The 25,117-nt window shown below is 36.8% G+C and overlaps 1 protein-coding gene across 1 annotated transcript in view; it reads right to left on the minus strand.

Annotated features, from left to right (window-relative positions):
* Positions 1-25,117, minus strand: part of TINAG (tubulointerstitial nephritis antigen) — a 39,883-nt gene that overhangs the window by 11,675 nt on the left and 3,091 nt on the right. Inside the window, exons 2-9 of the mRNA XM_015623292.3 lie at positions 23,337-23,400; positions 22,139-22,228; positions 20,471-20,585; positions 14,758-14,881; positions 12,867-13,017; positions 7,621-7,801; positions 7,135-7,180; positions 2,595-2,700 (exon numbers count right to left, since the gene is read on the minus strand). Of these exons, the coding sequence (XP_015478778.1) occupies positions 2,595-2,700; positions 7,135-7,180; positions 7,621-7,801; positions 12,867-13,017; positions 14,758-14,881; positions 20,471-20,585; positions 22,139-22,228; positions 23,337-23,400 (877 nt within the window). The remainder of the gene's footprint in view (positions 1-2,594; positions 2,701-7,134; positions 7,181-7,620; positions 7,802-12,866; positions 13,018-14,757; positions 14,882-20,470; positions 20,586-22,138; positions 22,229-23,336; positions 23,401-25,117) is intronic.

Consider the following 25,117-nt stretch of genomic DNA (forward strand, 5'->3'; position numbering starts at 1 on the left):
GACCTTCCTGGATTTTTCAGTGTTACGGCTTCAGCAGTTGCATCTTTTTAGAGAGGTATGGAACATAAATTACTAAATTACTAAAGTAATTCAGAAATAAAAGTCTGAGAGATTTGTCTGAACAAGCTGCAAACATTCATGATGGATACTTTAGTTCACTAACTTTGAAAAGAGATCTGTTTGAACTAGAACCACAGCTACTCCATCCAATGTACTTCCTTGACTGAACTGTACTTTCCTTTCCAAACAGACTATGACATTTTATATCAACAGATCTGCCCCAGGTTTTCTTTTCCTATGGACATTACTTTTACATCTTTTCAAAGGAAGGCAGTCTAAACATTTAAAATCCTTCTGGTCCAATGATCAATTAGTTTATATGTGTATTTCTGGTTTTGTGCAAATAACTCTTGCGAGCTTCATCAAAATGTACTTGTATTTTATCACTCTGTTGCTTTATATGTTGCACAATTCATAGACAATTTAAAAATGTTTCTGAGATATTAAAAATACCAGTTTAATAGGGTCAGTCATTATTATGGCTGCCTTTTACAAGTATTGAATCTCTTTTATGAAAGAGATTATAAATAAAAATGAGCCTACAAAAAACATCAACCCACACAAAACTGCATTTTTTATTCCATCTATCAGCATGTCTCTGCTCCTTATTGTCTCTCCAGAAACCATCTCAGCTAAGGAAAATGCAAATATTCATCAGTATTTTTATCTGAAGTACAACTATGATGAGATTCCCATGAGTTTTTTATTGAGATCAAGGACTTTAAATTTTCCTTTTCTTCCAAGCTACATATGAGTGACAAAGAACTTACACCACGAATAAATATTTTGCATTCAAATTCATTGAAACTAATAAATTATATTAAAAAGTGCTGGCTTAATCCTGAAGACATTGAAGTCTATACAAAGAAGTGGTTTAGAGTTCATGATGCAGAATCACATTTTATGGCTGGATTTGTCATTGCTAGAAACACCTACCTTAAGGTTCCAACAGCCTCCAAGTTGTCAAGATCAAATTCAATTTTTAGAGGTAAACAGCTCTAAAAATATTTTTATATGGAACAATCTTGAAGGCCACAACATTTGTGCCTTAGATAATTCAAGGATTGGTAATTCTTTATATTGGTGGATCCACTGGATACTTCAGAAATATTCAAATTAATTAAATGAGTTAGTAAGAAAATGCATTCCCCCCATATAAAACTCTGAACAACTCTGAGGATTCTTACCTAATATCATCTTCAGTTTTCTCCTTTTTCCTTCACTTCTAACATTCTTTTTCAGTACATCAGATCACTTGTCTTTTCTCCTCTCTGTGTTTAGCAGTGGCCATTTAACACAATCCTGTGTCTTAGTCAAGGTGCTCAGATTTTGCTCATATGGGCCCCTTGCCCAAGGGTTGCTATCTTTTCTTTGCACAGCCTGTCAGTTCCCATTTAAATCAGCATCCACTTCAGCACAGAAATACAGAATCACAGAATATGCTGACTTGCAAGGGACCCACAAGGATCATTCAGTCCAACTCCTGGCCTTGCAGAGTACACACCAAGAGTCACCTCTTGTGCCTGAGAACACTGTCCAAGTCCTTCTTGAGCTCTGTCAGGCTTGGTGCTGTGACCACTTCCCTGGGGAGCTGTTCCAGTGCCCAACCACCCTCTGGGTGAGGAACCTTCTCCTGATATCCAGCCTAAACCTCCCCTGGCACAACTTCAGGCCATTCCCTCAGGCCCTGTCACTGTCACCACAGAGAAGAGATCAGTGCCTGCCCCTCCTCCTCCCCTCACAAGAAGCTGTAACTGCAGTGAGGTCTCCCCTCAGTGTCCTCCAGGCTGAACAGACCAAGTGCCCTCAGCCCCTCCTCATACAGCTTCCCCTCCAGGCCTGTGGTATGTTCAGTAATTGAAGCATATGCATTATTATAGATACTTTTCTTCTTAACATAGTGGCCCTGGTCAACGTTTGAGAGGAAATCCACTGGTATACTACACACATGCTTCTGAAACAGTTTCCCACATAAAATCAGCAGCATCTCAGCAGCAGCTGTTTTCTGTTCAGGGCACAGAGAGCCATTCCCTCAGGTCTTTACTGCTGTACCAGTAAGCTATGCCATTTAAGTGGGAGGTTGCTGTCAATTTTTATATTTCTATTTGCATTCTGTTTGAAGGCACATTTGAAGAAAATTATATAAACCTTGTTCACAACTTGATACGTACTTGGAATATTTGTGAATACCCAACCAAGTATTTTATGGGGTATGTATATATATAATATTTTTAGTGCGCACATGGGTTTTAACTATAATTATATGGGGTTTAATTGCTTATTCTATAAACATTATATTTGAATTTTTTTAACACATATAAGACTAGATTAAAAGATGATGGATCTACACCTCTTTTCAATACTCTCTAAAATTTGTAGACAAGGCAAAAATGAAACGAAACGTCAGTCTTATGTTGGGAGCTAGCAGTGTTCCATCTGTGACAGTCAAATCTTTGGGTTCCAAACTGGTCATTGACAATTTATTACACTCATGACTGGCAGAGAAAAAGGGTAAAAGAATGTGCTTTACTCACCCAAGGAGTTTGACTGAATGAGTTTTCCATTTAGATCCTGCTTTCGGGGAGCGTCGATATATTCCCTCTTTGTACAGGAAAAAATCTTCATACACTTTCATTATAGCTGAAAAACAATAGGAAAAATCACCACAGTAAGCAAACTTTACTTCTGTTCTTCTTTGCTCCTTACATTTTAACAGTGAAATTCTTGTTGTATGTTCGACTGCATTATGTGTACTTTCTAATTCCACTAAAAGCATCGATTTCTCAGAAGTGCCCTGCTGTGAGCGAACCAATAGAAATACTTCAAGAGAGTTCTCTCCAAAATCTCTTACCAAGTTTGTTGGTTTTCCTTGTCATGGAAACTCCCTCTCATTGACTTCTTCCAATGCAGTAAGAAGAAACATTGCCTCATGAAGGCCTACATAAATTTTGAAATCTAATTCATTAAAATTAATCTCCTCAAGATTCATATGTTAACTACTCAGTTTTGAACAGAATCTTCATATTCAAAAAAAGTATTTAACAGAAAATGTATATCCTGTGAAGTATGATGGAGTGACATGCCTTTTTCTGAAACTTAAAGTTTATCAAATATACAGTAACCTCCTTAAAGAAAACTAGATTGCATGTATATGTATAAATTGTGACTGCTAGTTAAAAGTGTGGGAAAAAAAATCCCCTTTTTTCATAAAAATGTTTGGTGAAAGAGCTGATGAACTGAAAATTTTGTGCAAGAGAATGAAGATTACAAGTTGCATTTAATGCCTATTTATTATTTCATTCAACATTCATTTGTTTATTAAGAAAATAGCTCTGGGTTTCTTTTCCACATATGTTCTGCCACCTTAGTATCATTTGTTTTATGGTGGGCTACCAGATACAGAGAAATGAAAACTTGTTTCAGGTCTACATTACCTCTAGATTCCAGTGAATTAGAAACATTAAATATAAGCTTCATTCCATCTTATTTTTAGCTTATGATTTTAACTGACACACAGCTTGGGACATAAGAATTAGTGAAATCAAATAAAGTCTTGAACACTGGGAGTCCAAAAAAGTACAAGTTTCACTGACCATTTTTTATGTGGTTGGACCATTTATAATGTATGTGCCTGATATAGATCTGCAGTATTCAGTAAGTTGAGCTCATGCTGCCATGTTTTTCTGTCTGACATGCTTACAAATTTGTTTTTTCTACTTGGTATTTTCATAAACTTGAAGGAAAAACTTGTATCTTTACAAAAACCTCTGTCATATTTGGCTGAAGATGTAAAACAGACAAAATTTTTAGGGGATGAGAGAGAATTTTCAAAACATGGTGAAATGAGGCCATTTGCCTTGCCATGGACAAGCCTGATATTGTGCCCCTTCCTCATCATGTGTTGGTTGAAGTTCTGCCAAAGAGACCCGCTGTTCCTTCCTCTCTGAGAAAGGTGAGTTCCATCTGCTGCCAGCATGCCTGGTGCTTAAGCCATTCCATTGTCAAAAACACCCAACATTTTAGCTGTGACACCAGCCATGGAGCCATGGCTGTTTCTTCCAGCCCACCTATTTCGTCCAGTGTTGCTGCCTTCAACTGTAAGTACAAGGAGAATATACCTTGTGCCCCAAATGAGACACATTCTTGTCTGCAAAGAGATATCATACCTAATTTTTTTCTATTGAAATGAAGTAGAAATTTCTGGACTGTATTTCCAGAATAACTTTAGTTTATGTGATAGAATTTTATCCCTGATTATATATTATATATACATTGCACACATGTATACATACATTTGTATATATGTGTAAATATATATACCCATGCATATGTAATACCTTGCAATCACGAGCTAAATAATGGTGCAGTCTTTGGAGTTAGAGTGGTCTGGATGCATGAGGTACAGGATGGACAAATATGATGATAATATTAGATCTAGCACTGAGATATTTTTATTTATTCAGTGACTTTGTCCTAATACGGACTATGACTTGGACAGGACAAGGTGATCATAGTCCACCACCTAATTTTGTTCCCTCTCACATAGGAGAGACTTTCCATTTCCCAAAATGAATGTATTAATTATTAATGAATCAGAAAAGGCAGATTTTCATAAGGCTGACTATAGTTCATGCATGAGCTACTTCAGTTATGCTGAGCTTGTCAGATCTATGCATATAGGTACAGCAGATTAAAAGATTGATTTCACTATGGATTCCCCTGCATAAAATTCTTAAGTATGAATTTTTGTCTCTTTATAATCATACGGAGACATAAGAAATGAAAACTATTGCTACAAAAGGAAACAAAGTTTAGCTCTAAATATCAATATAGCCAAGTGCTTTCTACTTATCGTTTTCTTGTGTTAGCAAATATAATTTTTTTTCCAAGATCCTAACAGCTGAAATTGTAAGTTTTGTGGCAAGTAAGTTTGTGCAAGTTTTCTGATGTATTGCCAACAATGTGTGAGCCTTTCTTTTAATCAAGACTGATTAATGTGTCAGAGAGGATAATTTTCCTACATCAGCATTTTAACCGTCAGAATATTTCCTAAAGTCCATGAAAAAAAACCCCAAAAAGATGAATGGGCAATATTAGATTGTCCATCTGGCAGTACTGGTGAAATTTCACCATGTTTACTTGAAAATGGATTTCTTAAAAAACTAGTATTTCATCTTTGAATCCAAAAATGCTAATTGCTCAGTTTCTGTACCAGGTAAGACAATGACTAAGGTCAGAGAGAAATTGTCATTCAAACTTGAAAGCTGTATAACACAAAATCTTCAGTTGCACTCCTAAACCTACTACTTCACAGTTGTTAAAAAACATATTTTTTTCTTAACTTTGAATATGTCCAAAAATCAAAGTCCATTCATCATCATGATCTTAAAAGGATCTTGAATGTTTCCCAGCTATTAAACATTACTTAGTCCATTAGATAAGACTGTCCCTAAGCACTTTGTAAATTCTTCAGGAATGACAAGTGAATGAATAATGGAAAACTTCCTTCAGTATTTGAAGATCATTTGCAGAAAAAAGTACTATATGGTTTTAAAATTAGACTTTTGCCCTGGTTGCATTTTTAATATGAGAAGATAGCAGAGAGGATCAGTGAAAATTTACAGGATCATAACTGTGATTTATTTAAAGCTCATATTATAGCCAAAGAAAAAACAGCAAGTGATTTCACTCAGTGATGCATAAGCTTGGTTATATGCCATTATGTAGATCTTGATTTTTCTACAAAGAGAGTTACCTTAACCTGATAAACAAAAAAGCATTAAAATTAAAAAAAATTGTAAGAATTGTTGAGTGGCTCGATCCTAACAAATGGATAAATATTGATTATTTAATGTGTAAAATTTAGTATTGGCAGATTAATCCAGCAAAATGACTGCATACACAGACTATGAATGCAATACTCGAGGTCTGAAACTCTGTCTTGAGGATCCCAATTTTTATAATTTTCTAAGAACAGCAGAAATTACTGTCTTTGCATCTAGATCAAATGTAGTGTGGGAAATAATATTTTCCTTGAGCAAACAAACTTGGACAGAACAAAAAAAGACAGATTATGTTGATCTTGTTAAGTCTGAGATTCAGATGAATTGCAGCTGCCCATATAAAGCCCTTTAAGTAATTTCAACTCCATGATGAACCAAAATTAATTCTATCTAATAATCAAAACCATTTGAATAATAAATTGAAGATTATGATAACTCCTTGTATAATTAAAGGCAGTAGAAATGCAGAAGTCCCCTGAAGTAGAATTCTTTGGTTTTGCATCAGCCATCCATCCAAGACAGGTGGAGATCCTGCACTATGACCTTTCTCTATCATCCCAAGCCCCACATCCATCAATCTCTCTAGTTATACTGGCCTGGGATGTGAGCAGAAACCTGCATTTTCAGCTGCTGCCAGCAGCATTCATGGCCACAAATGGGCATGGGTATCCAGGCAATCCAGAGTAAAAAAAAAATAAAAAATAAAAAAATTTGCAGTTCCCTACTCAATGCTGAAGTCTATTTCTGACCTCTGAGAGGTCAGGAATCTTAATTGCAGAGTTCATCAGAAAAATTCAAAACTGATAGGCATCAACAAGAGCATTTGGGCTCTGAAATGAGAAAATCTGGGGTATTTCAGTACTGAGTGGTTTCCTGGAAAGCCCATACAGTTCAGCATTGCCTTTAGAGAGCAGGTCTGGTGGCATGGCCTTAGCCAGTGAGGAATCAACTACAGCCCTAAAGAACTTAGTTTGGCTAACATTTAATTCCACCTGCACAGCCACAGATTGCTATTTCATCAAATGCCATGAAAAAAGGCACAGATTTCCTGCACACAGATTTTGCACATATTTTCAACGTATCCAGCTCAAGGTCATTTTACTCTTTACAGGCTCTGATGCACTCATGCTGCCTTCAGGGCCACTCTTTACCCACCAAATGTGCCTGGGTGAACTACAGTGCATATGACTGGTTTCTTCACTGTGGCATATTATTTTCTACTATTTTGATACAAGGTCATTGCACAGTCTAATTATTTCAATAATGTTACTATCCTTTAAACTTACTGTACCTTGCACTGGTCCTCTGTCCTTGATTTCTTTCATTATATCAGTTTCCTGAGAGGTGAGAGCAGCAACAGAGAGAACAAGGGAAGATAGCATTTATTAAATAAAACTATAACCCATGCTAATTTATCATTGTGTGCACATATATAGTATCAATATACCTTTGTACTTGTATTTCTGCTGGAGAATATTTGTTTTACCAAATTAACCAAACCTTCAGAAACATGTTTAAGAAGAACAACTGCACTGTTACGACTGCATACTTTATTTTTCTAATTTCTATGGGACCACAAAGTATCAGCTTGAAAGAGATGATGTACAACTGAGAAACAATGAAGAATTTCAATTCTTAGGAAAATTACAGGGCAACAAAAAGGAAAATTCACAGCTCTAGTCCTGAAGTTAAGTAAATGTATTTTAATATTCCAGGTAATAGTCAAACCCCAAAGGAGTAAAATTGTTGAGACAACAGATAAATTTCATGAACTTACTTTTGAGGACACCCTGTAGTGAGAGGCACACCGGTATAACCGATTGGATTTTTCAAAAGCATTGGGACATGGCCCATTTGTATGGTTTTTTCCATGCTCACTTGACACATAACACTGATTTTCAGCTGACGGCCCCAGGTGTTCGTTCCAAAATGATGGATAACAAGCATACGATACAACCCTGTTCAGGTATTTTAAAAAACAGTTGATAAGAAGCTTGCTCAAACATTTTTGCCATTTTACTTCAAACTTTTAATTATTTTGCAGCTGTCGTATCTCAAGTAATATTCTTCAGAAATGTGAATGGCATATCTTCAACTGGACGGCATTTCCTTCAGTTGAGATACATGATAATTATGATTAAGTTTCCATTACAGTAGTCCTCTCCCCACCCTTCTCCAAAGAAAGATAGGGCAAAAAAATGTATTTAGTACTTGTCACCTGGTACATTCATCTCATTAATGATGCATGAACGTTCATGCTGAAAAAGATCAATAAATTACCAATTTTTTCAACGGGCTTCATTTATCAAAAATGGCTTGTGAAATGGAATGCATGGAATACTGTTAGACATTTCTGAAATAATATACACATTTCTGCATTAATGCCTTGCAGGCCTATGAGATAGTTTATTTTACAGAGCACAATTAAATATTTTGCTGAAGCAGAATACTTTAAAATAGTCAGTCCTATGAAAAGCATTTGTATTGAGGTAGCTCATCAATTATACTGGACTTTGTGAACCTGAGGAACAGAAAACTATGTTTCTACACAATATGGAGTGTAACTATGCTTACCTGTGTATGCTTAGCTGTCAGAAGTTTTACAAGACAAGCCTATATAATCTTCAGCTGTTTTGAATAAGACATGGCATTTTATCACCATTATCATTTGGTGATAGAAAATCTGAGAATGTCTTATTCTTTCTGCCCAGAGTAGACCACATACACAGCAGCACACTGAAGCTGCATGGTATACCAGATAAGATCTCTTGCTCTGAGCTAAGAGTCACATCTGAATCTTTTCACCAACCACAGTTTCTGCAGCCTTCATTAACAAAATTGAACAGCTTACTGCAGAAGCACAATTTTGTATGTGCTGAGGCGTCAGCACAACAGCAAACACTAAGAATGCTTCAAGGAGAAGACCCTTCCAAAAGAGTCATAGAAGAAAAACTGAAATAGATGTGAATATATTTATATGCACAAATGTAGATACATATATACAAAATTAATGTTAGAAACAAGCAGGATGCAGGGCCAACCAGGAAAACTCTGTAGTGTGTTCACACATTCTTGACAGAATTAATTTGAAGTCTCATTTGTGTGTTCAGTCTAAAGAAAAATCTTGTGGATTTATTGCAAGACAAAGAGAAAGTGATTCTTAAACTTACAGCAGATTTCACTGTTAACTGGATGTTTAGTGATTCTGAAAAGTCAGGTCTCAGCACAGGCCTAGCTTCATTGAGCTTTATGGAAATCTTTTTCTGACTTCACTGGGGATAGTTTAGGTCAGCATTTGATTTTTCTGAACATCTGTCTGAAGTCTGAGCTAAGTACACTCCAGAAATCAAAACAGCAGAAACTTTAAACAGCATTGAACACTTGCTGTGATAATTTACAAGGCCCCACAGAAAATCAATGTGTTTTCTCCCTATTGCAGGGTATGGAGATAATGAAACAATGATTGCCATATAACTATTCCTAAAAATAAGTCACCTGAAAGTGTGAGGAAGCAAGAGTATTTGACAGGGTTCATTCAAAAGACACTCCTGACTTGTATGCCAAAAATTTCCATTTTTTTTTCATTGTCACAGGTAAAAAGTTATGGATTATGGAGTTTAGCTGCAAAACTGATTAAATTATGAGTCCAGTGAATCAAAAATATTTTTTTGTTTTTTTTATTGTTGTTCTTGATATTATTTGCTCTTGGCTACTCCCAGAGACTTAACACTGGGCTAGACGGACACTTGCGCGGACCCAGAAGTGCTGTTCTTGGGTTCATCCACTATCTGTTCTAAAGATATTTGGATATTTCCTTTAACGTGTTTATTTGTGTCTGGAAATGTTGGAATGGGCTTTGAAATATCATTTGAACTTGAGGAAAGAAAAGCAGAATGTAGAAATATTAATAAAAATAGTTAAGTAGGGATACTCACATGTGTGGTGCTTTGATGACAAATGAATGATCCAAGATAAAAAATGGGTAGCAAGCAAAGGTCTGTCACAGCACAGTGATGTTGTACATGTTGGAGCTAGCTCCATGGCAACAAAAAAGAGTAATAAATGACTAAGAAAATAATACTGGATTGCTGAGACTTGTTGGCAATTTAGATAGTTTCCAAAAATTCATGATGGTTTTCTTAACTGCCCTTCAGATTCTTTACTGAGACGATCAGCTGCAAGAGGCTGGTGAATAACATGAGGCTGAGCAGTAAGCAAGTACTTGAGAGTGTGAAGGTGAAAAGACAGTTCACAGGTGTGCTGTGTGAGCTGAGGTGGTGTGGCTCTGTTTCCAGGCTCACATCAGTCAGAAAGCCTGCTCAGCACACCACTGTCACACTGCTGCTCAGTCAGGTCAAACATAATGTTACTGCATTCACACCAGAACAAACTCCTGTGAGGGTACAGCTAGGTTGATAAGGAAGTGCCTTGTAGAGCTTCAGCCTGCCTTGCTTTTCTTTTAAAAATAAGCTAACTCTTTTGTACTTAAACTGCTTCTGCATAACAGGACACGTCACTAACCACAGTGCTGAGGTCAAAATAATACTACATTCTGGCATAGGAAGAATTTTATTATTATGGAGCTCATGGTAGCTGTGCCTGTACATGGGTAACAGTCAGAGGGATTTGAAAACAAGATTGTCTTCTCACTGCATTCTTTAAATCTTTTCCTCTAAAAATAACATGTTCCAACTGTTGTGGAGATAATGCTCATTAAAATTATTCTCACTTCTCTTATCTACACTAGCAATTCTTGTGCTCCTGTTTTTAACAGGCAAGAAAACAGTCCAGAGAGAAAGAATTGCGATTACTCTCCCATAAACATGAGCTACTGAGTAAAATGAGACTGTTCTTCTAGTTACTGAAAAGTATTGCAGTTAAAAAGTGCTTACAATTAAAATGTCGAGTTATAACTTTCATTTCTTCGTGAATGAAGCCTTTTCCCTTAGTTCCTGAGGTAAGGCTGAGGGGCCTTTTCTGGGTAGAATCACTCAGCTTAAGGATCTCTTGCTTAAAACCTAAATGAAAGCCAGTTCAGTGTTGAAACCCTGAGAGGAAAAGACAGAGGAGCACTCGAAATAAACTCTCCCCATAAGTGTACAAAATCCTTGTCATATCAGAAATCGTTTGATACAGTTGCAGAAAGCAGAATTATCACTTGTATAGTGTGACAGGGCTTCTCCTGGATCCCCAGAGTGCCATGTCAACTATGACACATCATATCTGACATTCTTTTGCTCTTGACATTGTTTGTTTGTTTGTTTGTTTTATAAAAAAATTAAAACTTGACATAGAGAACACCTGAAATCTCTCTGTCAGTTTCAGATATATCAGAGTAAGGAATGAGATTGTATGAAAGCAAGACAGGAAATAGATTTTGGTATGAAACAGAAAAGACAAAAACTCCTGGTAATGTGAGAAACAGCAGGATTTAATTATATGGTATCTAAAATGAAGTTATTGAAATTCTCCTGGAAGCCATTTCCAGGTATACAAACTTCAAGTAGTTGACTGAAAGCAGGATGTGCCCATTTACCATGACAGGTAATGATGATATGATGAGATAGTCTGACCATGATGAGATGACTGGCTCCATATAGAAAAAGGAAGTATCTATCATTTTTACCTTGTCTTTAGTGACATTTTCAGCGTAGGTTTCTGTGGTGTTCCTCTAGTTTAGTGGATTAGGTAAATTGCTTACAAGGTCAGTTGTGGACTGGCATGTTGAAAGGTCGGCAGGTCAAAGTGACTGGTGGCAGTTTATTAATGGCATTTCCCAGGAGACAACACAAAAGCAACACTTTTGCATCTCTATTAACAATCTGGACAGCCAGATGTAAGGCACCCTTAGCAAGTTTGTGGAGAACGCAAAAGTTTTAAGGAGTGATTAGTATGCATGGCTGCTGTTCAGAGCAGTGTTAATAGGCTGAAGAAATGAGCCTGACAGAAATATCCCAAATTTCAACAAAGACAGATGGCAAATCCTGCCTCTGAGCCAGAACTGCCCAGGTACTGGCAGGGCACTGCCAGTGTAGAAAGTCGTTTCACAGAGAAGGACATGAGGTCCTGAGAAACAGAAAGTTGAATGTAGATGAGCAGTGAGCCCTCTTGGCAAATGTGGACAGTCAACACTGGGCTGTGTTACCAACAACATAACCAAGACATTGTGAAAAATTAATATTCCCCTCAAATTGCTATTCAGCAGATGGAGCTGTATTTTCAGTTATGTGTTCCCTGGGAAAGACACTGACAAACTGAGCAAGTCCAGTGGAAGGCACTTAGGGAACTGGAGCTGAGGCAGCTGGACTTGTTCAGTTTAGAGAAGAGAAACCCAAAAGAGTGTATCATTCCTGTCTTCAGCTGTGTAAGGAGAGGTATAGAGGAGACAGAACAAAACTCTTGGAGATACCCAGTGAAAAACCGGAAGGTACCAGTCACAAGCCCTACCAAGGAAAATGCAGATATAAGAAAAAAGTATTTGACTGTAAGTCAAACTGACCTGATGCAAGAAAGGTTGTGGGACCTCCACCCTTGAAGATACTCAAAATGTGCCCAGGGACATGGTCTAAACAGCCTGATCTAATTTCAAAGTCATGCTTTGAGCAGAATGTTGGACCAGGTCACCTCCAAAGTTCCAACCAAAATAATTTTGTGATTCCATAAATGATTATATCCCATTTTAAAGTTTCTAGCTGTTCATGGAGAATTTGATAGCTCTTAACTCTGCTTTGTCTGATCTGAAGGAAGAAGGATGTAGGTACAGTCCTTAATAGAGTGTTGCACTCTGGAACAACCTTGGGATGAGATGATTACAAGTTGCTTTACAGAGAAAAGATGTTTGAGTCTTTTGAATATTCACTATGTTGTCTCATGCAACTGGCTGCTTACTCAAGGTTGTTTCAAATGAAGAGCTTGTATCCCAAAAAACACAGAAATCTTAAGTACATTTATGGTATTGTCTTATTGCAACTTAAGCAACTGGCTCAATTTTAAATAATCTAAACAGCCAGATAAAATATTTACCCGTGTGTTTTCAGATACCTCCAGGCACCATCAATACTTCCACCATTACATCCATGTTGATTCCTGGTGTCACAAGAGATCAAGTTCTGAGCAGAAAGGTTGTCTGTGATCTGACCCTTTGAATGAATTGCTATTCTATCTGCCGCAACACCTGTTTGAAAATAAATTTTCTGTTACCAAGACCAAATAATTATTCACAACTTTACATTTGTTTTTGTGAAAGAGGGACAGAAATACAACCTCAATATTTTATGTCTGTGCAGATATCTTCACTAAACAATACTGATATAATCTGTCCTGACTTTTGTGAGAGAGGATTGTGAAACTGCAAAACGTCATGAGCAACTTTGCTGTTATATAACAAATTCCTAGATTTACTGGCAATTATAAAGTCCTAAATTTCTATACATCAGATGAGACACTTGTATAATTGTCTCTACCATGTTTGTAAATGCATATTCGCATCTGGTTGTCTTCAGCAGAAGAAAAAAATACTTCCCAACTTTCTGCAGCTGAATCTTCAAATCTTTTTGCTTTCTTTTCTACCTTTCTTTCCTTTATGTGAGGGATAAAAAAAAAATAAAAGAGCAGTCTTACGAAGAAGAAGATTTAAGACTGAAAGTATATATTGGTTTTATTACAAAGAATACTTGGAGGTATTCATATTGAAGTATAAATGTAGGAGTCTTTGTACCTCCTTCCCTTATTATACAAAATTATTCCTCAGACATAGATACCTTATCTGAATTCAATCAGATAAACAGGATTCTTAGTACTTATATATTTATGAACTGATTTAAAGGCAGACTAGGTTAACTAGCTGTGGGTGAAACTAAGGTACTTTTACTTTCTTTATCTACTGACAATGAAACAATCATTAAGCGTCACTGCCAGTCATTACTTGTGATTAAATTTTATTTGTAATATATTTAGCCCCACAGTTTTGAATTTCAAATATTTTTTAAAAAAATCTCTTGAAATCTAAATCCCCATCAAAATCAACATTAACTGTCATGAACTCTGAGGAAGACTTCAGAAAAGGAAGTTTGCTAATGTCAGGTGACAACTTTATTTTGTGCTTTTCTGATGTGTCCTATGACACATGAATATAAAAATGAATTTATTTTTATAGGTATAAAAGCCTTTTATTTTGAATTTTTTGAAATTATTAATTATAAGAAAAAATTATTAATGATAAGAAAAAATTATACAGCAGTGCTTGTCTGTTTATTTAGAAACTATGCATCTCAAAAATTGAGACTGAAAATGTTAGACACACCTAAACAACATATTAAGGCATCTCACGCTACATCACTTTAAAAATTATTATGTGAATTAAAATAAAAATACCTGTTTATGGAAAGGAAAAATTAGACACAATATCTGCAAAGTGTTTCAGTGATCTCTGTTCATCTCTGCAGTAATCTGTCAAAAGAGTTGTTAACAGCTCTCTTGGTTTTCTCTTTTTAAAACTGCAGTGGATAATATATATCAGAAAAGGTGTGTGTTTAGTCTGGTTTTTTCAGGGAGATGGGATTAGCTGGCCTAAACACTCATTTCCTTCTCTTACTGCTGTGATTTAAAGAAGCAGTTGCAGAAACCTTCACCTATGAGGACCCACTAGCCAGGTTAAGTCATAAAGATTGATCACATGCTTATATAACTCAATTTTATGAAAAGCTAAGTGCTGCAGCTCAGATTGACAATCAATGACAATGACAACTTAAAGATTTTGGGTCAATATAGAAGAAAAGTTGTAGCAATTTTAAATTTCCTATTTGGTAATAAGAGGTGAAAAGTGAGCTGATATTATTTTGTTACCGACCACTACAATTTTTATTACAGATCTGACATCAGTGATGCTTTCAAAGTGAGTAAAAGGAGATATTACTTGCGGTTGAAAAAGCCCAGGATGCTCCGCAGTTTCGCTGATCCAGAGGATCGTGAATCCACTCAGGCCACTCATAAGTGGCTGAAAAAATTTCAGGAAACTTGTCCTCTGGAAGTGACTTTCCCTAAAACAAAATGTAGAAGATCTGTATATGCTTTATTTCCTATTTTTATCATAAATTTTACCATAATTTTGTTTGTAAAATTCTTAAAGTTCTTAAAACTTTTAGACTGAGAAAAACCTAAAGCATTGGCCCCTGTGACCTCCCAAGCAACTCTGTGGTGGTTTCCCCATGGCTGGGTGCTGCAGACCCCTGAGAGCAGGAGGGTTCTGGCACTCCACCAGCTGAGCTGAAAAGCTGAGCTTCAAGACTGCCAGCCTAAATAAAGTGACCAGTTCCTCTCTGATTTTTATCTCAAACAATAATTCCCTATGAAATTTTGAAAAGTATGACTCACCCGGCTGGTATTTTTGGAAAGAAAAGTCCTCTCTACAAATAGCAGTGAAGTTAAATACCTGTTAACCTGTTCTCCCAGACACGTGGTGGTAGGCAGGAAATTTTAGACATTTTAGGAAAGGAATCAGTATAATGTATCATTGATTTGTCTTTTACATAGAGGTTATTCAATCTGATGCAATTATTCCCTTTCCAGAATAAAAATCAGTGATTTTTCTTCTGCTTTTCAATCTGATAGTGAATTCATGAAAATTCATTATCTGCTCACTAGAGCAATTTGGCCAGCCATTTCTGGCACCTTCATCTCTCAGTCTTAATTTATGTCCCCCTCCAAAGTCCTCCAAGCTTTGAACAAATATTTGCATATGCAAGAACCATCTGGTACAGCTGCTAATAATCTGCTCTGTGTTCAACATATCAAAATCATTGACCCTTTCTTTTTCCACTGGTGAACTTCATGGGATGATGGATTATGCTGTGCAAGGAAATAGGAATGGCACAGAGAATTGCAATATCATGCCATGCAATCACTCTGTTTCAAAAAATTGTTGATAACTTCAGTTACAGAAGGAAATATAATATAGAAAATTGGATAATCTCTTCCTAAGCAAAACACTCATGGATGCTTCTTTCTCATAAGCAGGCTGAAACTGTGAAGCACAATGGCTTCTATCCTGCTTAAATTCTTTTAATTTACTTCTATTTACTTATCTTCTAATTCTGGGTACCCTTGCTAAAATATTTTTCTAAATTATGTATATGATTTATGATCATAAAACATACCTTTTGCTAAAGTGATTTAAACATTTGAGGCCAGTTCTTTCAAATTTTAAGACTCTTTGAAGAACCAAATTTTAGCCCTTTGCCTGTCGCATTGTTGTGTGCATTGTGAAACAGCAGTGCTTCTATCCAGCTTGAACACCTGGATTTGCCACAGAAAATCCCCAGCTGAGAAAAAGTGGATGAGGAAAAGGTAAGCTTGTTCTCAGTTCTATATCTGACATTAGCTTGGGATATAGGCCCAACAGGCAAATTGATACAGTCTGTATGTATTCCCAGAGCCAGAGGTTGAGCAGGTTAGATGCACGCTGCAAATCCTGAATCCATTAAGGAATACTGCAAGCTGTTAGGTCACTTCAATGACTTTTAAAAGTCTTACCTCCACCCGTACAAGGCCAGTAATGTTTTAAGCCCTGCTAAAATATTAATCTCAACATTTTGATTAATCAGCTTCAAAAGACTGGTTTTTTCAGAGTTTTATATACATGGGACTTGCAACATCAAGCAACAGGAAGCAGCAACTAATTTAAAGAATAACTTGACAAAGTATTTTTTTGTTCATTTTTAGTGAGTAAGCACTAGCTCAAGATTTACTTTGAAGATGAAACATACAGGAGAAATCCCAGACAAACAGAATTTCTTTTATATGATGAGACTGTTCAGTACCAATCAGTAAAAAAGCAAAATTTGTCAAACGTTTAGTAATAGTGTGGTAATGTAATAATGTGGGTAATAATTTAGTAATAATGTGGGTAATGGCTGCTTGCAATGCTCATTACGATGCCTCATTACAAATGAAGCAGTTTAGAAAAGCAAAATTGTAAATAGATCTCAAGTCTTGACAATGGACAATACTTTTTGTTTTCCCAACCTACTGCCAATATATATATTAGCCTCATATTGTAAATCCCAGAGCAAATTCCTCATTAACCCTCAGCCTTGCCATTTAGAAATGCAGGACTGATCTGTAGGCAGAAACATTGGCTTTTTTTTCTGAAAAAATAGATACTCTGATATTGAGAAGTACTGCTGGTCTGTGGCAAATATCAAGTCTAGACAACTGTTTCTCAGTGTATGCTCTATGGACCAGCATCAGACAGCACAAGGCAATCAGCAAAATGACTGGCGAACTATTTTTAAACTTTTATATGTACTCTCTTCAGTGAAGTTAGCAGCCTGGCCAAAGCAGGAAAGTAAGAGAATATAAAAGAGCACTCGAATTTCAACTATAACTTCTTCAGAAAAGAAAGATGACCAATAAGAGAAAAAAGGCCAAAGATAACTGAATTTGCAAATGAAGTAGTTTCCCTGAGGGAAAACAGGTTTTTTTTCTTTTTAATGTAGCAAAATGATTCTGGACATCACTTGCTTTGCGAAGACGTAATGGGCATGAATGACCTTCAGTTTGCAAGAGAGCTACAACTGTTGAGGGTTTTTACTGTGAAAAGCCATATATCAGCGGAACAGAGGGTGTACTTTGTCTACTTTCCAGTTGTTTTTATGAGTTTCTTGATAATTAGTGAAAAAATGGTGCCTTATTACTGGCTTATGTATTTAATTTTCTTGTAAGATGACACTTAGGTGAGCACCATGTTGCTGGGGGTGCAAACCTTACCATAGCAATGTACCTCTTGCCAGGACTTGTGCTGACAGAGTACCACCAAGGGTGCATCACAATGGTTTCAAAGGTGTTGCAATTTTTCCTTTGCTACATGGAACTTCAAGAATGATTGCACTGTCTCCTGCAGTGAAAATGCCATCTCAGATGGAGGAGCTTCAGCTTTGTCAGGAGCCAAACATTTTTAGTGGTGCATTTAGCTGTTGATCTATACTTAGGTCTAGCCATACTGTGCAACAGAAGGTCCACAGTTCAGATTTAGTTCTTGCTCCATATCATGGTCTTTTGGGTATTCTCATGTACCATCATGTCAAGCTTCCCTTCCAGACAAAAATATCACTTCTTTGAGCAGGTAAAGTATTTTATTAATAGCAGAAATTTTAAAAGTTCTATCAGCAACTTCAGAAAGTTTATCATTTCCCTAAGAACTTTGCAGAAGCTGAGAAAGTTATACAGAGAGTATTATTTTATATTTTTAGTTTTTGTAAGTAGAAAGATTTCCTAGAATCCTGTGAAAGGTATGTGTTTCCAGAAACATGATAGGAAGTCTCATGATGACTAAATGCATGAATGTGCCAAGTTGGATTTCTGAAGAAAAATGCATTGAACCTCCTTGGGTGTCTGCCAGTGACAAAGGGAGCTGGGCTGTGGCTCACAGATTTCATAAGACAGCAGACAGAGAAAATATGACTGAGAAATGTATCTGTGGAACAAAGGCTGTTAGAAGTGTAGCAGTGAATGTAGCTGCAGGAAGCTTACTAACAATGATTTAATAACCTGGATATAATGCAGGACTACTGAGTAAACAGCTACTACAAAATGAATGGGGGAAAGCAAGCATTGTAAAGATTTCCTTGAAAACTTCCCTTTTCTCTCTTCCTAGGTGGGATTTGTCTCACCTAGCTAGATACCTAGCAATGGAGATGTCACTCTCTGGGCTGGCTACATGACATCCTTCTTTTGCCTGTGATATATATGCTTTACACTGTATCCCTCAGGGAAAATGCCAAAACCAAGAAACCAATCCAATTCTTTTGAGCCTCAATGCAGTTCACTGGTAATTTAAGGCAGATGCCTTCTAAATATGGGATTAAATTATTTTATGCCACTGTCTTATTTGGACCTGCCATCTTCAAGTGAAATGATCCTTCTTCGGCTGAAAGAGTAGTCCAGAAAATCCTACAAGGCAAAACTCCAGAACTTAATTCCTGTCCACTTTTTGCTCTTCAGAGTGTAATTTTGATTGAGTTGACCAATCTGGGCCTGAATGCAATGCCTCGCCATGCTGCTGCAGGGAGCTGATATTGTGTGCAACAAAGAATGGTCTGAATCAAGCAAAAGGGTTAGGACTGCTAAATTATAGCAGAGGACATGCCCTCTTTTCCCAAAAGCTGCTCAAGTGGCAGCTCTGCACTGCTGTCACCACAGGGCCTTCTATCATGTGGAAATCCTTCTTCCACTGATGCCTAAAGATTTTTAGCTATATATATATTTATGTGTTTGGAGCTTTTTAGATTTTTAATACACAGCTGTATAATTTTTCATGCTTTCTCACACTTCAGAGTAGTAGATTACCCTTTCTCACACATTTATGCCACCTTCTTGAAATTACATTTAAACAAGTAGTCTTATTTTCAAGAAAAGCATTTCTAACAAGAACATCCTGTTTTGCACCAGCACACATAAAAAAAAACAAAAAAAAACCAAACCACCAGAAGACATAAAAAATATAGGGCTGAGAACCCCTTTGGGAGGCTCTCAGGGGCAGGTCCAAGGGTGGTTACCAGAGCAACCGGTCTCCACTTGCAAGATATATTAATTAATTAAACTTACAACATTTGAGAAAATCCCATATTGGGCATGCACAAATATATTTTGTACACCTGAAAGTTTTCATTAAAGAACTGCTTTTTATATTAGCACCTTTAATATTGTTTGGAAAGTTTTCTTTTGTCTGTAGAAACACCACAACACATAAAGAAGTATCAACAATTGACTTCTAATAATCAAATGGCATCACTTGCCTGAACTATATTGAAGGCAAAGATAAATACATGTTACACTTAATGCTTTTGCAAACCGTGGATCTATCTATTTATACTTTCATTTCTTCTAATTTCATTCTGGTGAGCTAGTTAGGTGGGTTTTTTTTTGGTCTGTGAATTCCATAAATTGTGTCCTCTAAGAAAGAAACTAAGTAACTAATCCAAAGCATTGGAAAAATCACTCTGGCTTCATTAACTTGTATTTTTTCTTAAATTGCTGAAACTACGTAGATACCTTAAAGTATACTTGCTTTGATGCATAACTAATTTCAGCATAAATAAATTATAGGAAATTTAATTTAGCTGTCATTAAAATTGCCATGGCCAAGGGTTTTAGAAAGCTGGTAGTAGAGAACCATTTCATTTTGCAATGATTCCCGTAATTTTGCTGTCCATTTGTTCAAAACCCAAAAAAAGCTTTCACAGCTTCTGTCAAAGATTGCTGTTGAGTCTCAGCTGTTAGCCTTAATGAACTATGCACAGATGTATTTTTCTGTGGTTAAAGCTATGTGTGCAATGATTAAGAAATAGAGAGAATTAATCTGGAGCCCTCCTAAGGAAGTGAAGTTCAAAGATAAGTTAATACTGCTGCAGATCTTCACAGTGATTAGGAATTTTCCTTTGCTCCTTCTTGTTTGATTTCTGTCAATAGGGTCAGGCATTCTGTGATTTAGAGAATTGTTCCAGGAACACCGTATTCAACATGAAAACATTTAGTGACAAAATCCTGAATCATAATCTTGTAACTGTCCACATTTATTTTCCATGTGATAAAGTTATTTAAAAAAATTAACAAGTGTACATGACACTTACAGGAGCTTCTCTCATATTCAACAAAGAATGAGATGGAGGGAAGGTGCCCAGGCGCTTTTTGAAACCTTCTTCCACTGTCATTCCCCAGAACTGACTGTAGTTGTCAGCTTTCCATCTTCCTCAGAGACGAAAAACAAAAAAACAAGGCCCAGGTTAGAGATATCACTCACATAAACCCATTGCTCATTTATGAGTACAACTAGAAAAAGCATCCAGAAATAAATTTTTGAAATTACATTTTAAAAACTTGCATTCAATATGCATGAGAAGATATTTACTATGGGCTTTTCTACTGCAAATAAGGATGGAGCAACACAGCAGTGTATGGATAGCTGTGATTCGGGGTCAACACCACATCAGCCTGCAGGACATGAGTGTGCAATACTTCAGGGCTGTACTGGCACAGGAGATACTCAGTCAAAATATTACTGTTCTCTTGAAGTTATGCTCAAATCATGCTCCAGCCCTGATTCCTGCAGAGAACTAGCAGCCTTGTGCAGTGACTTACAGTGCACCTTCAAGCTCTGGTGCACCAGATGAGAAATACTGTTGAACCCAGCAAAAAGCCCAGCTGACACCTTCTGCATGAGTTTTATACCAATAGCCACTGTGAGAGAAAGGGCTCCCCATGGTTCTCTAAGTATTCCCTTGTTACTCTCAGGTATACTCGACTCAGATTGTAGTGTTGACATGTAAACTTCATGCACAACACAAAAAAACCACCCTTGCAGCCATACACATTCAGAACACTGAAATTTACTGAAATTTACTACTGGCTAAAGGCTGAGTGACAGGGGACTGAGCATTCTCTTTAAACATTCCTTTCTTGCTTTTTTATGAAGAACAAGGAGTGAGATTCATGCTACCTAAAGAAGCCACATTGCTCTAGGTCTCCCTGTGATCGGTGAAAAGTGCAAGCACTGAGTCATATCTCACCTGTCACCCTGTGACAAATCTAATTGGTAACCACTGACAAGAGACAGGTTCAGGCTCCAGGGGCCTAATTTGGTTGTCTGTCCTAATTCAGTTGGTTTAAATGTCTCCCATGAAGTACAAAACCTTTCAGCACTCATGACAGCTTGAAGTCTGGACAGACTTCATTGGTGAATTTGGCATCCTAAGGAGGCTGCCCCTGTATCTCTGTAAACAGCCAGGAGGCTCCCAAGGCACAGATCCAGTACTGGGGTCCCTAATCCCTGTGCACTAGCCAGGAGAATGAAATTGAGCAAGAAAAACACCAAGTCCCCAAAGTTCTGATAACCTGATCCCCATTGTGCCCATCTTCTCCTCTTCCAGTGCTACCTAGAGTCCTGCTACATGGAACAGTGCTCTCAAGGGAGCATAAAAAAATACTTTAAGTATCTATCCCAAGTAATAAATGCAGTGAAGAATAGGGGAAGATGATGCAAATCATGTTTTGAGAGAAAATAAATTGTTCTAAATTTGGAGAATATTACCAGCATGAGATGTTCCATATCTTTCCATTTAAAGCTTTATAATCTGTCAGTGATTTAGGAAAGTTTCACAAATGCACACTTACTGTCAAATTGATGTAATGTATCTGGAGAAGGAAGGGGTGGAGAAGACTGCATACCTTGTAATTTGCACATACACGGAATGAGCAATACTGTGATGCATAACAAAACTTTAAAATAAGCTGATTCTCACCCATAATCTCCAGAATTGATGTGCTGAATTAAGTCTTGGCGAACAAGGCATACGTCTGTTGAACATTTCCAGAGACTGTTGAAACATTTGCTGAAAGGACAAGAATATCACTAAACAAAAAAAAGAATTGTCAAAGGAAAAACATGCACTTTAACAGCAGAAGGCAAATGGAGGGAGAAAAGGTGTAAACAATACAATTGTCACAGAGTGTTTTTGAAAACATAGCATCATTTCTTTCTGCTTCACTGTCTAATGATTTGGAACAAGGTGGGAAGGATTACAGTTTGTGAGAAAGGTCATATCTGAAAAATTCTGTGTCCATCTTTGTGAGACCAAAGCAGGGAATGTAATATTGATGTTGAATTCCTGAAAAAAAAATGTGATGTTTTGAGGAAGTTTTACTCTGAAAACCCAGAAAGGGTTTTGTAATGCCAGACATTGTGCTCCAAGGATCCTGGGCTAAAGTCAGCACAGTGGGAGCTCCAGCCTTTTTTGGTGTGGCTGGAGCCCTGGGATTCCAGTCCCTCCAGTGTGGGGCTGGTTTTTGGAGAGACTTCCAGGGCTAATAGCAAAGCTCTCCTGTCTGCACTGTCTGCTTCTCTCCCAAGGAAATGAAAGGTGTACTCAAACAATTCACCCCTTTCCACATAAACGTGTGTGTGTGTGTGTATATATATATATATATATATATATATATATATATGTATGTATGTATATATGTATATATATATCCATATCCTTTCTTTACAGGTTAATGTAACTTCTCATTACTCATGGGGGAAAAAAACCCAAAACCAAAAAACAAACCCAAAAGCAACCAAACAAACAAGGAGGAAGAATTCTACAAAGTTTAATGATATTTGTTTGATCTGCATTCAGGTCAATGCCCAGGTCTAGACTGAAACCATTTCAATTTAGGTTTGACTGACAAGGAATAGAATTAGTCCAGTCAGGAGGAGATTTTAATAGTCTAATATTCATATCTTGATTAGAAAGTCCAGTTTCCCTCTTGCTGTTCTTCTAAATTGACTGTAATCTACCTCCACAAAACCTTAATACTTAGCACTACTTTTGCAGCCATTTTGATTTGATCACATGTGTAATATGAATTTAAAGATGCTCTCTTCCTTAATTCCTGTTTCATGACATATGCTAGATAAAATTCATTTCATAAATTTGCTGTTCTCTGAAACATTACCAGGAATTGCAGTTGTCTTTAATTATTGTTCCTTCTCCGTAATATCGGCCATCTTTATAACAACCTGCCAACATAACATATAGATGTGTGAAAATAAAATAATTCTAAAATAATAAGTGAATTACTGAAAACTCTCGCTACTGTTTTATTAATTGGTCTTATGCAGTATGCTTGAATTATTTAGTTGAAAGTCAGCAATATGGTTCCAGTTTCTTCCAAGTAATGAAGGCAGTTTAATGCATTCTATTTTTTAGAAACTATATTATCATTCATAGTAAATAAATTCAGCATCAGATTCACAACACCCACTGAAGAATTATTGTCTTACATATAAATAAAAAAATTCTTCAAATAAAGTTATTTTCCTGTAGTAAAAAGAAAAGATTTCTAAAAAAAATTATCTTCTAAATGGAAATTAAAATTTAAAAAAAAAATAATTTACAGGTATAGAATTAAAAAAATTAAATTTAAATTTAAAATTTTTATTTCTATTTAAAAAACTAGTGAATACTCCAAGCCTATTGTAATAAATTATTTTTCCTTGCCAGATTAATTCCTCTTTGAAAAACAGACAGATCAATTGCCCTTCTAGGCAAATTTATGTTTCATGCACCCTCCAAAACCCATTATGAAACATAAATTGAGCAATGAGTTCTCCAAAAAAATAAATCCCTCTAATTTTTTTTTTTTTTTTATTTGATAGCACTTCACTGAGAAAAGATTTTGTGTGTATTTCAACAACTTCCACATAAATTGTTTCATCAGTGCATTTGACTGTGAAATCTTCAGTGAATAATAATCCAGAATGCATACACAGGGTGTTGGATTGAGTCAACAGCAAACATTTGTACATTTATCACACAGATCTGTGTTCTCCAGCCTGTTCTGCAAGGTGAGCCTATAGACACCATGTTTGTCCCTCCACTGAGAGGGCTTGGACTCCCTTTTCCTCCATTTTCAACAAACTTTAATGCATTGTTGACTTGCAAATTTGCATGGCAGCAGGCTTTTCCCCCCAGCACGAGTGGGAGGAAGGCCATGCCCCTCTCGTGGCCAGGGCTGGAGTTTGTGTGCCCACATACCCACACACATGCACACCTCAGCTGCCTGCTCCTCCTTCCTTGGCAGGACAGAAACATGCGCTCTGAGCCCTACATTATTTCATAGCAAAATGCAGAAGTGAAGAAGTGGTGATGTATTAACTATAAGTGCCTTTATTTCCCTGTTAATTCAGCAGGCTATGGGAGGTAGCACAGATTAAATAGATCCCACCAAGGCAGTCTGAGGCCCAGAGTGTTTGCTGTAATCCAACTTCAGGTAAGAGCTGAGGTGTTTTCCACAGAATACTCAAAGCAAATTACCAAAGTTCCACAGTTGGTCACAGTATGTCACAAAATCAGCATCAGACAGTAGCTAGAAGGAGGATCAAGTAAGTTATTTCAAAAATACCAAGAGAAGGAAGTACTGATGCAGCATTTGAGAGATGGAACAGATCCTCATTGGAGCTCTGCTAGCAGGGCTCACTGCCTGTGCCCAAGATAAAATGCAAACCTGCACTTGTACAGAACCAAGTCTATAATGATGTATGCTTAGGGAATTGAAGATTAACACCATGCAGTTTCTTTAGCCTAGCCAAATTAATATTTTGTGGGCCAGGAGCACTTCCTGAGGCATCAGTGAGACAACAGAAATATCTAAGCTAAAAGACATGAGAATACAGTGGGGTTGTCTGGCTCCGAAAGTATTAGGTTGGAATATTAAAACATTAAGTGGAAAATTAA

The sequence above is a fragment of the Parus major genome, chromosome 3 (assembly GCF_001522545.3).
Source record: "Parus major isolate Abel chromosome 3, Parus_major1.1, whole genome shotgun sequence".
In the NCBI taxonomy this organism is placed as follows: Eukaryota; Metazoa; Chordata; class Aves; order Passeriformes; family Paridae; genus Parus; species Parus major.